Raw genomic sequence first — 15,833 nt, 5'->3', positions numbered from 1 at the left:
TCCTCTGTATACTCTCCTGTACTTCCTCATTCCACCACCATGTCTCCTTGTCCTCCTTCCTCTGTCCAGATGTCACACCAAGCACCTTCCTAGCAGTCTCCCTTACTAGCTCTGCTGTAGTTACCCAGCTATTCGGTAACTCTTCATTGCCTCCCGGTGCCTGTCTTAACTCTTCCCTGAACTCCACCTCACAATCACCCTTTTTTAACTTCCACCATTTAATCCTTGGCACTGCTTTCACACTCCTCCTCTGCTTCTTGATCACCAACATCATCCTGCAGACCACCATTCTATGCTGCTTAACTAAACTTTCCCCAGTCACCACTTTACAGTCTCCAATCTCCTTCAGACTGGCCCTCCCAACATAGGATATAATCCACCTGTGTGCATCTTCCCCCACTCTTGTACGTCACCCTATGCTCCTCCCTCTTCTTAAAATACGTATTCACCACAGCCATGTCCATCCTTTTCGTAAAATCCACAATCATCAGACCTTCTGCATCCCTCTCCTTAACACCATACCTACCCCATCACTTCCTCATCCCCTCTGTTCACTTCACCAACATGCCCGTTGAAGTCTGCTCCAATCACTAGTCTCTCACCCTTGGGTACACTCACCACCACTTCATCCAACTCACTCCAAAATTTTTCTTTCTCATCCATCGCACACCCAACTTGTGGAGCATAAGCACTAACAACATTCATCATTACACCATCAATTTCAAGCTTCATAAACATCACTATCAGACACTCTCTTCACCTCCAAAACACTCTTGGAATATTGTTCCCTTAGGATAACCCCTACCCCATTTCTTCTGCCATCCACACCATGATAGAACAATTTGAACCCGCCTCCTATACACTTGGCCTTACTTCCCTTCCATCTGGTCTCTTGCACACACAATATATCAACCTTCCTTCTCTCCATCATATCAGCTATCTCTCTCCCTATGCCAGTCATACTGCCAACATTCAAAGTTCCTACCCTCAGTACTGCACTCCTAACCTTCCTCCTCTCTTCCTGCCTTCGGGCATGCCTTCCCCCTCTTCTTCTTCGGCCAACAGTAGCCCAATTTCCACCTGCACCCTGTTAGCTAACAGTACTGGTGGCGGTCGTTGTTAACCCGGGCCTCGACCGATCCGGTATGTAATTATGAAAACTTCTCCGCATCAGTGGCAGAATTCAGTAACTCTTGTAAATCTTTGTTCTCCGTCATGGAAGGAATATCTCCAAGTTTAGCCTTAATAGCCTCCAAAGTATGCTGCTGATACTTAAGCATGTGAAAAAGACAATTCACGGATCTATTGGCAAGAATTGCAGAGGTATAGACTTTTTCTTATTCCACCTGTCCAAGGCCCTAGACTCCTTATCAGAAGGCACAGGGTTTTTAACAATAGTAGCCTTAACACCCTTGGGGCCTTGAGAAATAATTTCTGGATCAGCAGTAGGGTTTTTAAAATGGAATTGATGAGATTCAGGAACCCTATAAAACCTATCCGGTTTTCTGGGGGCAGGAGGAACAGAATTAGGAGTTAAAGAATTTTCCATGAAAACATCATCCAAAACTGGAGGAATAGCCAGAGGCTTATGCTGAGGCAAATCCAAAAATTCCCTGATTCTTTTCTTAGACTGTGGAAAATCCTAACATTCCCATTTAAAATGCTCCTAAAGGGTATTCAAAGTATCCCCAAAGGAAAAATCTTCTGGAAGGGGAGGCAGAAGGGATAGGGTCCTCAGCATCAGAATCCTCAAAGCCAGAAAAAAGTTGAGAATGTCCTTATTCACCAGAAGACATACTGGAAATCTCAGAATCTGAGACAGACAAAACGTCAGGAGATAATTCCCTAGCCCTCTTTGAGGGGGGGGGGGGTGAGAGCCCCTAATCAGGGAAAGAAGATAACCAGCCATCTTTACCTACTGGGACTGAGGCGCAGGAGGGGAGGCTGATGCCTGCTTGTGAGTAGGTTTGCGGCTGGCAGGTTTACTAGCAATCCGGAGGGACTCAGGAGGCCTAGCAACTGCAGAAGTCTGAACTAAGGTAGTCTGTCTGGTCCTGGCCTCATGTCAAAAAGAAGAGGCGTCAGAAGCTGGTGCCTGCAAAGCGGCTCTGGACCCATCTGAGGCGGCGACAGGCGGAGGGTCTGAAGATGAAATAGCAGCCTGCGGCATGGGAGAACTCCGTAAAGGTCTCAGCAGAGGCTTGCGGCTGAAAATCTGCAGACTACAGGGGTTGCGAAAGCGCCTCAATGACTGCTGCTGTGCTGATGACCAATTTCACCAGTGCGTCGTTAGCAGATTTAGCTCTAGGCCTGTCGTGGTCCTTGTCTTTGCATTTCCTAGGTATATCCGAAGTCAGGAGACGAGAAGATGCCATACCGATGAACTTAAGCCAGACTCCGAAATGCTTATACAAAATCTTAGCTCTAAGGCATATGGTACGCGGGTTAAAGGAAGCCGAGATCGCAGTTAGGAACGTCGTGCTCAAGGCCCAAACAAGTTAACAATAGGAATGGAAATCACGGTGCGGAATCTGTTTTCCACAGGCAAGACAGTTATTAACTTTATCTGACATTCGTTTAAGCAAGACGAGAGGATCCTCAACGGGGTACTTATCTGAAGGCGTCTTCAACTTGATAGTCGGAAAGCAAAACGAAGGTAAACGGCCGACCGGCACTAGTGCGAATTGCATCTGCTTTGGACTCCTTGGCAAGAAAGACTGAGGAAATGGTGTCAGCTGCCTCCATTTATACCTGACATTCTGACATCAGTTTTACAACTGGCAGCAGCTGACGTCATATACCAAGGACTCTGGTATTTGGGCCGACTGAGAGCTAGCGGGAGCCGGATAAGCCCATATGCGAGGACTGCAACAGTGAAACACAAAGAACATCCTTGTGTCTGCTCACAGCTTTTTCTTGAAAGCTTGATCTCACAGATTTCACATGCATGTGTTCCAAACCTTCTGTAGATAGCACTCCTATGACAATGTTAAGAGGTACAAGCACACCCCCTGATCTCTTGTTCCTGATCCTCAATCAAACAGGAGACAGCACCCATGTGAAAACATATACACACTAATAATGTTACAAGTTTATAAACGTGAAACAATTATACAAATTAATCTGCAACTGCATATAATACAATACATTCCAAGCAAGAAGGATGTGGTGGGAGCATAACGGACCCACTGCCAAAGGCCCTCCTGAAGATCAACCTATAGGAATATTCACATATCTGTTTAATTTTATTTCAAGAGCCACTAGGTAATATACTTGGAAATAATCCAGAGCAGTGTCTCTAACTCCAAAACAGAGTTGCAGAAGCATGAAAGCAAGGAAGAGTCTTGTATAAAGATGATCTGCAACACAGCCATACCCAAAGGATGCTCTACTCTTGGAACAGACATCAAAGCCATAGTTTTAGTACAGGAAAGCAACTATAACTAAATGCAGACAGCACCAAGGATGATCGCAAACACATTTCTGAAATAAGAACTTGTGGCAGACTGTGATCTGGTGAACACATGTTACAGCAGAGTGGGTAACAGCTGGTTAGCTTTCTGCTCTCAGAAAGACAATGTAGCTAGTAATTCATCAGGATAGAGGCTAAGTGGCAATTGACAAAGCCCCCCTCCTTGGAGCAAAGGAAAAAAAGTGTCCCTTCTTCCTGTACAAAAAGAACACAGAGATGTGAAAACCACAAACTGTCAGTGCACATCTAAGAGGGAAGAATGCTATCACCTATTTTCAGCCTCTGGAAAAGCATGGAGATCAATGGACTGTATAAGCACTATCCCAGAGGCAACTTTATGGTGGAAAAAAGGATATGCCCAAAAGAGATATCTGGTTCTTAAAGAACACAAGCAATGAATCTATACATAAGCCAGAAGCTCAGACATTCTCTAAGCAGAAACAACATCCATTTGTAGTATGATTCTAAAACAAAAATATCAGGTTTGGTAATCAGCTGGTTGAAAGGGCTGACATAACATACTCGAGTTCCAATGCAAAGACAGACTTCTCAACAGGCTAAAGATGATCAAATACCTTCAAAAAAATTTCTTTCAGGTCATGCTGGGCCAAACTTTCGCCCTTCATCACATCATGACATGATGCATGGGACAAAGTGTGCACCTTAACAGCAGAGTAACAAGAAACATTGATATGAAGCATACCTTGGATAAACCATGCAAACTTAAGATCCATGGACAAAAGAAAAAGGGAATTTCTCAGCTCATTCAGGAAATCTTCAGTATATGACCTTGCAGGCATTTCAGGTTTAATGAGTAGTACAGTGGGTCACTGCATTTTTTTTTACCCAGCAGTAATGTTCCTCCAAGGCCAGGAACAAGAGAGATCCTTGTGGCGGTTCTCAACTATGTCACATGTCGTACCCTCTATATAACCTACGGTGTCAGTCAATTAAGTTCTTAAGTACTGAACTATTTCTCAAAAGTAAAAATTAATACTGAAAGACTTCTGTGCATGCATTACTGAGTGGACTTAAACAGTCTTCAACTTAAAATTTACTGAAATGCTTTACCACAAAGAAGGTAAACAGTAAAAAAATAGTAAACCTAAGAAGGATCTAAGCAAGACAAAATAAATATTAAACCAGCTAAAAATAAAGCATAAGTATTAAAATGTGAAATTCAATGTATAAAATCAACTACTACCCTGGAACTGGTTTGAAGAGTTGCTGTTCAAAGTGAGATCAAATAATTAAGCCTTAAGCAATCCCTTAGAGTAGGCCACAGCGGAACAACTATAAAACCACTAAGGTACAATGCTTCACACGTGCAGAACTTGGTAAGCAAAACAGGGACTACCCAATGTTTCCAATCATGCTTGGGAAACCACCAATAGCCACTCTGAAAAAATCCAACATACTAGGAGAAAAATACTGAAACAATAAGCTTCTGGGACCTAAATCATGTAGGGACAGGTAGACCAATGCACAGTTCTTAAAAAAAGTTATGAAAATGAGTAGGAAGCCAGAGAAGACTCTGCAGAGCAGGCATGATATGCTGGTAACATGATATTCCCTTAGGTAGCCTAGTGGCAGAGTTCTGGACAAGATATGAATGATTTAGTTTTTGGAACAGGGAAGCCAAAAAAAAATGGCATTATAACAGAAAAGTCGGTAAGAGAAAGAGTGAAGGACTACATGGACATCCCCTGAGGTATCAGATGCTTGATCCTAGAGATGTTCCAGAGATGGAAACAAGATTTTGTCAGTGCTGACGTGATACCAATCAACCGATTATTCAGTATCACACAATGGTCACGTATACTTGAAATGAATTCAAGTCTACTGCCCCCATAAAGAATGGGAGAATGGGGCACAACATAGATAACTACCAAATTTACCGTTTTACTTTATTTCATTGCTGCACACCAAAAGACGAAGTAAGTGCTGGTATCTCAACACTTGTAACAAAACTACTTATAGTGACTTTCCCATGTTACTACATGCAAAGCAACATTTGATGAGTCAAGTGCTGCAATGCGTTTTTCCAATTATGTGTATTTGGGCAGCTTGTAATAAAAAACACTATAAACTTTTTTATTAAACCATGTCCCAAATAAATTTAGTACTTCCTACAGATGTTACTCTTGGGCTAACTTGTGTTGTGGCCATGAACTTTAATGGGGCACCTCTGTGCATGTGTGATGGTACTTAATGTCCATTGCAGTCTATGGATGCAACACATTTTTACTACAATGACACCACTTAGGTTGCAGTTAACTGTTGTCCTTAGCAACATCAGTGTATGAAAACCACACTTTTTAAAATTTGATTTCTCCTCTGAAGCAATGTTAAAAATGCTCCTTAATGGTTACAGCGCTGTTGAGCAATTTCTTCACCACATGTCGTGGTGCAAATGGTAAGCAAAAAAAAAAACCCTGAAAAAAATCACTTTCAAAACAAAGCACAGAAAAAGGCATACATTACAATGCTTAAAAACTGTAGCAAATGAATCTAAATTCAGTTATCACTGGCAGTTTCATAACTCGTTCCAGCAGTACTAAACAGCATGAAAACTACATTACAATTCTACTACAGATGAAATACAAGTAATATTATTTTCAAGGGAGATCTGACAGTCTCAGAGAATGGGAAAACTCACCATATAAACAATAAACAATGTGAAATTTTAATGGATTTAATCAAACTTCTAGTAGTCTGCTTGTAGTCGAACCAAGGATAAATTATTTGATAGTCTATTGCCTATCACTTCCAAATGTTCCCCCTTGTTACCAAACACAGAGAGCATCATACTGATGCCTACAAACAAAGTTTTTTCAAGAAACCCACCCACAAAATAATGTCATAGTAGTTACTGGACAGCATTTTTCATATTGCTGCAATACATTATGGGTAAGCAGACATAGCGTGCTTATTTGCAGGAAGAGATATTTACATTGTGGTTTGACTACTACATAATAGGTTCATATGTAGGTACTAGGCTATCTGCCCGAAGGCATTTATAAGCCTAACCAGAATGTGTTGGCTTTCGCCACCCCCTTAGATTAGTTCCCTGTGCCTCAGTCCAGCAGAGCCACTGAAGTGATCCCCGGTGTAAGCTTTCTGTTTCCCATCCACTCGTCAAGGTTTCTCTTGAAGAGTGTTAGCGAGGAGCTCTGCCTAATGTAGATTGGGATCTTGTTCCAAAGCATGGGAAGTCTCTGGGGACAGGAATCTATCCCTCCAGCATGTCCTATTTATTGTTGTGGTGAGGTTTAGATCCCTAGAGTGTGTGGCTCGAGGGGATAAGGTTTTCTTTAGGTGGAGCATGTCCATCAATTCTGGGTTGGACATGGCCTTGTATGTCAGGCAGAGATCACCTCTGAGTAGGCGGTATGCAACAGAGTACAGCTGGAGTTTCTTCTTCGTCGAGCTGCATAGGGCATCTGTTTGAGGCCAGTGATACTCTTGGTGAGGTACTTCTGTGGTCTTTCCAGCTGTTGCAGGTGTCTTGTAAGGTACATCCCAAATGGGGTGTTGTACTCTATGATGGGTCTGATGAGTGATGAGTAGAGAAGCACAATGACCTCTTTTGATCTGGATGCGAACCCTTTTGTGATTAGGTGGGCCACAAAGAAGGATTTTCTAACCACTTTGGCAATGTGATTATCAAAGGTGAGATTACTATCTACTTGGGTCCCCAGATCCCTTATTATGTCTTCCGTATTTAGGGGACTACCACCTATGTGGTAGTTTGGGGGTACTTCGTTTTTTTCCAAAGGGGATGACTATGCACTTTTTGACATTTAGCTTGAGGCCATGATTTTGATACCAGGTATCCGTCTCAGTGAGACCCTTTTGGAGGATGTCTGTCAGCCGGAGAGTCAATTATAGCCCCTAGTTTGCAGTCGTCTGCGAACTTGGTCAGCCATAGTCCTCCTGTGCTTGCCTGTACCTCTGAGAAATATATGCCGAACAGGAGGGGTACTAGGACTGAGCCCTGGGGAATGCGACTTGTAACCGGTTTAGAGTCGGACCTAGCTCCCGCAACTCTCACCATGTGGGTTCTGTCCGTTAGCCAGTTGGCAACCCATCTTGTGACATATGGGTTATGACTACTGACATGTTGTCGGTCTGAATTGCAATCGTCCCTAGAGGGAGAGAGTCCTGAAAGTACTGCAACGCCAGAAGTACTGCTCTCAACTCTAGAACATTTATGTGCAGATGTGATTCTTGATCTGTCCATGTGCCTTGGGCAGTCTCTCCCTGAAAATGCCCCCCCCCTATTAGGGAAGCGTCCGTGGTCACAGTGGCTACTGGGGGGGGGGGAGAGAACAAAGGGTCTTCTGATTGTGATATGAAGAGACGTCAACCACCACCGAAGGTCTCTCCTGCAAGAATCCATGATAAGAATCCTGTGGTGCATTGGTAGTTTCTGGTAAGACCACTGAGCGAGGAGGAGCCACTGAAGAATTCGCATATGCATCCTTGCGAGTGGTATAGCCAGGATTGCTGCCGCCATCAAACCTAGTACTTTCAATACCTCCATTGCTGTAGCTTTGTTCTTTGACACCAATGAGCTGACGTTTTGGCAGAGAAGAGAGACTCTTTCGATAGGGAGACGTAGAGTGGTAGTTGAGGTATCTAACTCTGCTCCTATAAAACGGTATGCTGCAATGGCGATAAGGCAGACTTTTTGAAGTTGATTGTAATGCCCAATTGATAGAGTGTCAGAGTGTATTGTGTTGCCTGAGTCAGTTAATGCCTGGTGGTAGCGGTGAGGACCCAATCATCTAGGTATGGAAACACCTGGAATCCTAGACATCTCAGGTGAGCCGTGACTACTGCCATGCATTTGGTGAACACTCTGGGGGCTGTAGTGAGACCAAAGGGCTGGGCTCGAAACTGGCAATGATTGGCTCCCAGCCGGAAGCGCAGATGATCTCTGGAGCATCTGTTCATCTTTATGTGATAGTACGCGTCCTTGAGATCTATGGAGCACATCCAATCACCTTTCCCTAATAAGGGAAGAATGGACTGAAGCGTGACCATTCAGAACTTCTCTTTCTTTGCGAACTGGTTAAGTCTGTTGAGGTCCAAGATAGGTCTCCAGTCCCCGGTTTTCTTTGGTACCAAAAAGAATCTTGATTAAGTTCTGAATCCGACTTGGTCTGCTGGGACTGGTTGGATGACTCTTTTTTTTTCCTCGCAATCTGCGGACCTCTACGATTGCTTGTTCCCTGAGATTGGTGGAACATCTGGGATTTTCTTTACAGGGATAGGAGGGGTAAAGAACATTATGAAATATCCTCTGGAAATGATGCTTTGTACCCAAGTATCCGATGTTATGTTTAGCCAGGCTTCTGGGTACAAAGACAAGCAACCCCCGACTGCCTCCAGAGCTGAAGTGTCAGGCCCCCTTTCAGGGGCGCTGGTAGGACTGACCGGAGAACTGACCTGTCACCCTGTTGTTGCGGACCCCCTCTGCCATGGGGGCGGCGTCTTCCATTATAACCCGCTCCTCTGCCTCTAGAGGGGGTTTCTCCACGTGTGTCCTGAAAGGCTACCTGAGTTTTTCGGAACCACATTTTTCCTCCTCTAGGGCCCTTGGGTTAGGGCCGAGCAGGGGTCGAAAAACAGACCACAACGGCAGATAAGGTCTTGTCTTCCTGCTCACACCTGGTTAAAGTTGCCTTTACTTTGGGCCCAAACAGTGATGAGCCACTGAACGGGGTATTAATAAAGGAAGACTTAAACGGTTACGCAAAGGAACAGAGACGTATCCAGGCTGGTCTTTGAAGAGCAATGCCCAAACTAGCGGCTCTACTCGAACCACCAGCTGCATAGGATATGAGATGCATGGATGAGTTCACCACTGAGTTTAAGGTAGAGAGCTGGGTGTTGACTTTGTCGGCCACTCCTGCAGCTACCGTACCCTGGAGAGCATCTCCTAGCTCTTTCAGGAGGTCTCTCTGTAGTCTTGTAAAATGGGTTTAGTTCAGTGATCGCAGAGAAAAAGTCGCTGAACTAAACATGCGCTTCCCATATCTATCCATAACCCTAGAATCTCTGTTAGAGGGATGGATAGAAGAGAATGCCTACGATACTTCCTTTTTGGTGGCTGCAGCTACCACCATGGCATCAACAGGCACTCCTTTTGTCAAAAATGGCTTGTCCACTGGGGCAGATATGAATTTATTGGGTCTACAAGGGACAGGTTCCATGGCCTTCGGTGACTCCCATGCCTTACGAGAGATAAGTTCCATGAGCTCGTCGTAAGGCAGAGACACCCAAGAAGTGGAAGGTTGAGACCCAAAAGCCTTCAAGAGCACAGACCCATCCTCAGTAGGGGTCTTGGACTGCCAATCGCCCCTCTTAGGATCTCCAGTATCTCTTCAAAGGAGATATCCTCAGAGGGGGATCGAGGGGACCCTTCTGACTTATCCAAGTCCATGTGTCAGGTGTCAAAGACTCCTATGGGGAGTCTAAGTGCCTCCTCTTGCACAGTCTCTTCCTGGGCACCTCCTCAGTGGGGAGATCTGGGGAGGTCTCAGAAGAGCAGGGGACGCCCTGTGGGGGTACTTGAGGCTCGGGGTCTCTATACTTAAGAGGGATCGGTAGATGAAGAAGCAGACACAGGAGCTTGAGGGGAGAGGGAAAGCTGAACTGATACTGATGTTGTCTTTGGAGACAAAACTCTCCTCATAGCATCGAAGGCACCATAGCTCCGACGAGAAGGAGTGGACGGACCCGATAGTACCGTCCGATCCTCCCGCACCGAAACCCTGGGCTCCGAGCCCGAGGTAGGAGCCGAGCTCATCAGAGCCGAAGCCCCGAGAGAAAGAGTTGGCACCAACAAGTCAGTGGGACTATCCTTCCCGGACCCGACGGGAGAGCGTCGGCTCCTAAAGCCCTCGGTCGGGGCCGAGGACATCAGAGTAGATGCAGTCGATAACACCGGTGCGAGTATCAGCTCCAAGGGTTCGACCACCATCGGTTCAATTTCTTTCAGCGTTCTTTCAGAGTCCAGTACGGCTCGGAGGAGGAGTAGACAAATCCGGTTCCATGGTCTTCGGTACTGACGAGCTGGTTGGGGCAGACAATTTGACAAGTTCTGGTGCCTGTAAAGCTTCTGTACTAGCCGATCCATGTCCAAATCTGAAAGGCTGACTGAAGATTTAGCTGAATGCACCAAAGGTGCTGACTGGAGCAGAGCTGAAGAAGGAACTTCAGAGACCGGCTCCAATACCAACATCTGGCTCTGAATCAAAGGTACACTTGGTTCCGATGACTGTGGAACCAATGACCCTCCTTCTGAAATCTCAGCCTTTTTTGAGACCTTATCTGATGACTTGGGTTTTGAGGATTTGGAGGACGTACAAGCACCCTCATGGCTACTCAAAACTTCTGAAAAAGATTGCTGCAGCAATCCCCTGTCTATAAGTTTCCTCCTCTCCAAGAGAACTCTTGAAGAAAAGGAGTGGCAAATGCTACAAGTGTCTTCGAGGTGTTTAGCCCCCAGACAGTAGACACATTGAATGTGTCCGTCAGTGACCGGCATTTTCTGCCCACAATCTGGGCATTTTTTGAATCCCGATTTGGGATGGGATTTCTCCTCATCATCCATTTTAAAGGAAAAAAAAAAACAGTAAATTAGATCCACAACAACTAAGCCCAAACTGGGCACTATCTACAACAGTATTATATATACACAATATAGATAAAATATAGGGCTAAGAGGCCCACAAAAAAAAAGCCTAACTATTTTAAGGATTAAATAGAGAAAAAAAAGGGCTAAAGGCCCACACAACTAAGAAGCCAACAAGGCCCTAATCTTTAAACTATTTATACTAAGTATTTAACTAGAGAGTAAATATAATAGAACACACAATATATTTTTTTGAACAAAGAAGAAAACTATTTTATAGACTTGCTGTTAATTTTTTCTAAAATGGTCCGAGCTAGCTGGATCACCGTGATCTCTCTTGCCGCGGCAAACTAGATCCGAGGTATTTCCAGCAGTGCATTGTGGGATAAGGGGCTTGGTCTCAAGCTACTGGCAAACCCTGAACTTGCTATCGGCATGTCAGAGCCAAGGATCGGCTCCGAACCCATCAGTGAGAATACACGGCGAGATTTAACAACTTCACATCTGACTTTACAGGAAGCATGAAACTGATGCATTTGACATGAAAATACAGTAATGTATCTAAGTTAGGAAGTGAGGCATTGTGGAGTTGGTCTTTCATGAGGTCAGGGCAGGCATTTTCATCTCCATAAAAAAAATCCAGGGAGCCGTCCTTAACAAAATAAAATACAAAAACAATGTACTTTCTGTGCCAACTAAACCTGGTTCTGTATATGGTAAGGAGGTTATACACAACTTCAAAACAAGATTGATACACTAATGATCAACATATTAGACCACAGAATGTTTTTTAAACTGATGATGATATTATTAAACAAGGCATCCAAAATAAATACCAATTACTAGGTGAGACACACACTGGAGATCTAAAGAATTAAGCATTACAGTGGAACTATAAAATCAACTATACAACAAGAAAGCACGGCATCTATTTGCCTATGTGACACTGAGCAAATCACTCGACCATTATGTGCTCTTGGGATGAGTATTAAAAAGCTCCTCTATGGATCAGTGGTCTACCTCAGTTAACAAGTACAAACACAGATAAATATGTACATAAAATACCTTATTCAAAAAAGCCACAAACTCCATAAACAAATATTGCTCAACAAAATACAGAAATAACTGCTCAAATTGGCTGCATCCAACTGTGAAACTAATCAAACATCTAAATACAGTGCATTTTTTATCTACACCAAAAAGCTAAAACGAAAAACACAGTGAATGCTGATGTTTGACAAATACTAACTAAAAATAAGTGATGATGAACAAAAAACAGACTGGAAAAATGGACAAATAAAATTCAATCATTCGATTACTCCCGGTTTTGAACTTCATCCAACTATAGCATTAAAAAACTGAAAATGTTAATGTCCACACAAAACTTCCCACTTAAAATATTAAAACAAACAGCAAAACATGATGAATGGGCTATTTCATGATGATAAAAGCTGATCCAGATAGATCAGAATTACTGACAAGTGTAAAGCTCACCACAAAAGGCAATATGAAGCAATGCTAGCTGGAATACAGTTCTACAGTGTCAGACACACATTTGGCTTCTACACTGCTACATGAAAATAATTCTCTGAATTTTAGGCCAACCAGCTTTTTTAGGGGAGGGGGGATAAATGTGCAAGTCAACAATTCATAAAGTGTACATACACACGCGCGCACAAAAAAACACAAATACCTGATGTTGCACAGCATTCCACTGTTTGAGGGACTTGTCTCACCTGATTTTTCTGGTTCTTTGTCTTCTTCAATTGTTTGTTTCATGGCTTCTCTTTGTTGCTGAAAACTTTTTCCTGAAAAGTTAAAAGAATCAGGAAAGTTAAAGTACAATGAAGAAAGTAACATACACACAAAAGAAATAATTTTTTTATACACAACACTAATTAGGATACTTGACTACAGGTCGAATATCACTAAGGGCTTTTCATCCAGAAAAAAGGAGGGCATTGTCCCACTGTACTCATCCTTCATTAGACCCATTATAGAGTACAACGCTCCATTTGGTATGTACCTCACAAGACATCTGCAACAGCTGGAATGGCCGCAGAAATACCTCACTAAAGGAATCGCAGGCCTAAAGCAGATGTCCTATACTGACCATCTAAAACAACTCTAGCCATACTCTGTGGCAGATCATCTACTCAGAAGCGATCTCTGCTTAACATACAAGACCATGTCAAACCCTGAGCTGTTGGACATGCTCCACTTAAAGAAATCCTAATCCCCTCAGAGCCACACGCTCCAGGGATCTAAACCTCATCACAATGAACAAAACATGCTGGAGGGATAGGTTCCTGACCCAGAGACTCCCCATACTCTGGAATAGACTGCCCATACATGTCAAGCAGAGTGCCTCCTTGGCCCTCTTCAAAAGGAACCTTGACGATTGGATGGGAGACAGGAAATTCACCCCGGGATCACATCAGTCGCCCTGCTAAACAGGGGTCCAGGGAAGTAAATATTGTGGGAAGAAATATTCAGGGTATTGTTATGGCTAGGCTTCTATAGGCCCTAGGGCCGATAGCCTAGAATCAACCTATGAACCTATAAATCACCACACTAAATAAACCATCCCTGAGGTTGCACATTGCCTCCGAGTAAATGAAATATTTGAGTTTAAATTAAACTGACTATTACTTTTCCCCTGAAATAGTGCAGCTTTGCTAGTTTTTCGGACTAAAGTGTTTCTTAGTTAGGTGGTAGACAGCATACTTTGCAACTAAGGATGTTATGAAATACTACCATTTCAGATATTTTTTCTAATTCATCTGTTACCTATCTCACATTAAAATAATTTAATAATTTAGCCACTCTTACAGGTAGGCATCTCATGGTCCTTCAAGGCATCTTTGGAATTATTCTCTTCTTCTCAACCACTAGTGAGTTGGTAATTTTAAAACATTCACATGTAGTTCTAGACCAATGGGATACTTCTAGATGGCAGATTTAGACCTTCATGCTTATATTAACACAAGTATTGTAATTTTCATATTTGATTCAGTAATAAACATTCTTTAGATATGTAACCAAATTAGTCATATGTATAAATCTTACTAGACTTAAGGGATCCTTTATGGTTATGATAGATTAGTTGTGTAAAATCTTACCATAACGATAGATGCCTTTTTCTTCTCTGTTGCAGTATTCTTTACATGAGGGATTTACCTGCCACAGTGACCTGACATCGGCCTACATAAAAGACTTTTTCTACTTAGAAGTGCATACTACGTCACATGTAGGCTACTGGACGTAGGCCATAAAAGTGATGTATGTATGCATCATCCTCAGAACTGAGTGTCAAGAAGAAAGGCCATCTAAGGGAAGTATGCAGGCCAAGTACATCCAAGGGAAGAACAAAGTCAGGAGGAAGGAGGGAGGGATGGAATACTGCAACAGAGAAGAGAAGGACATCATTATGATAAAATTTTACAGAACTAATATATGTCCTTCTATTCCTCTGTTGCAGTATTCTTTACGTAAGGGAGAATGCCAAAGCTCATGAGGAAAGGGAGGTGGCAGGGGCAGTGGAGCTCTCCATGAAACCATGGAGAATAGCCCTATCAAACCCTGCCCTAGATTTGGAAATGTCCAGTTTGTAATGTTTGGTGAAGATATAGAATGAAGACCAAGTAGCTGCCTCCAGAATGGAATTAGTGTCCAGTCCTTTGCAGAAGGCACCAGAGAAAACAACAGCCCTGGCAGAGTGTGCCTTATCAGGAGAAGAGTGGTTCTTTTCATGGTGGTCATAGCAGAAGGAAATAGCTTTACAGATCCAGCTTAAAAGTGTGTGTTTAGAGACAGGAAGTCCTAAGGTTCTTGGGTGAAAGGAAACAAAGAGTTGGTCAGATTTCCTGATATTTTGTTTTGTCAAGGTAGAACCTAAGCTGTCTGTGCACATCCAAAGTGTGCAGAACCCTCTCTGCAGAGCTTTGTGGAGAAGGGAAAAATCTAGGTACATGAATACACTGGTTGCTGGATAATTCATTTACCACTTTAGGCGTAAAGAAAGGATTGGTGCGAAGAGACAAACTGTCTCTATGGAAAACCATGAAAATAGAAGCCATAAGGGCCGGGAGTTCAGAAACCCTACCAGTTGAGGTTAGTGCAAGCAGCAAGACAGTTTTCCAGGAGCAGTACTTCAAGGAAACAGAAGCTGCTGGCTCAAAAGGGGCAAGGGTCAGTTCCTCCAATACAACATTAAGATCCCGGGGGGGGGGGGTCTCCTGTGAAAGGAACCTTTTAAGAATTGTTTAGCCTCAAATCTAGAGACTAAAGGTGAAGAAAGAGGCAGACAGGCAGAAATAGCTCACAGCTGCACTTTTACTGAAGTTAAGACAGTGCCCAGCAATTCACACAGTTATGAGAAAACCAGTGGGACTTCTACTGTGAGTGGGTCCAGGTTATGAAAAGAGACACCACAGTGAAAACTCTTTTCCATTTGGATACATAAGATTTTCTAGTATTTGGGTTTTCCTGGCCTCCTGCAGAACCCTAAGCACATCCTCTGAAAAAAGGTGTCTGAGACGAATTAAAACCCTATCACCCTGGGGGATAACTTGTGGTGACTGCCCTTGGCTAAATGCAGGAGTAGGGGGAATCAATACTGTCTTGGCCAAGAGGGAGCCACCATCAGGATTTTTGGTTTGTCCTTAATCTTTAGCAGGACTTTTGGAATGAGAGAAAGGGAAGGGAATGCATACA

The 15,833-nt window shown here is 43.4% G+C and overlaps 1 protein-coding gene across 1 annotated transcript in view; it reads right to left on the bottom strand.

The window, feature by feature from the left end:
• The window catches only part of PALS1 (protein associated with LIN7 1, MAGUK p55 family member), a 2,503,255-nt gene that overhangs the window by 689,842 nt on the left and 1,797,580 nt on the right, over positions 1-15,833 (bottom strand). Inside the window, exon 10 of the mRNA XM_044074024.1 lies at positions 12,854-12,925. Within this exon, the coding sequence (XP_043929959.1) occupies positions 12,854-12,925 (72 nt within the window). The remainder of the gene's footprint in view (positions 1-12,853; positions 12,926-15,833) is intronic.

The sequence above is a fragment of the Protopterus annectens genome, chromosome 6.part0, assembly GCF_019279795.1.
Source record: "Protopterus annectens isolate FY-2018-M chromosome 6.part0, PAN1.0, whole genome shotgun sequence".
NCBI lineage: Eukaryota > Metazoa > Chordata > Ceratodontiformes > Protopteridae > Protopterus > Protopterus annectens.
Note: the sequence above shows the minus strand (reverse complement) of the source record. Positions and strands in the feature narration are given on the sequence as shown.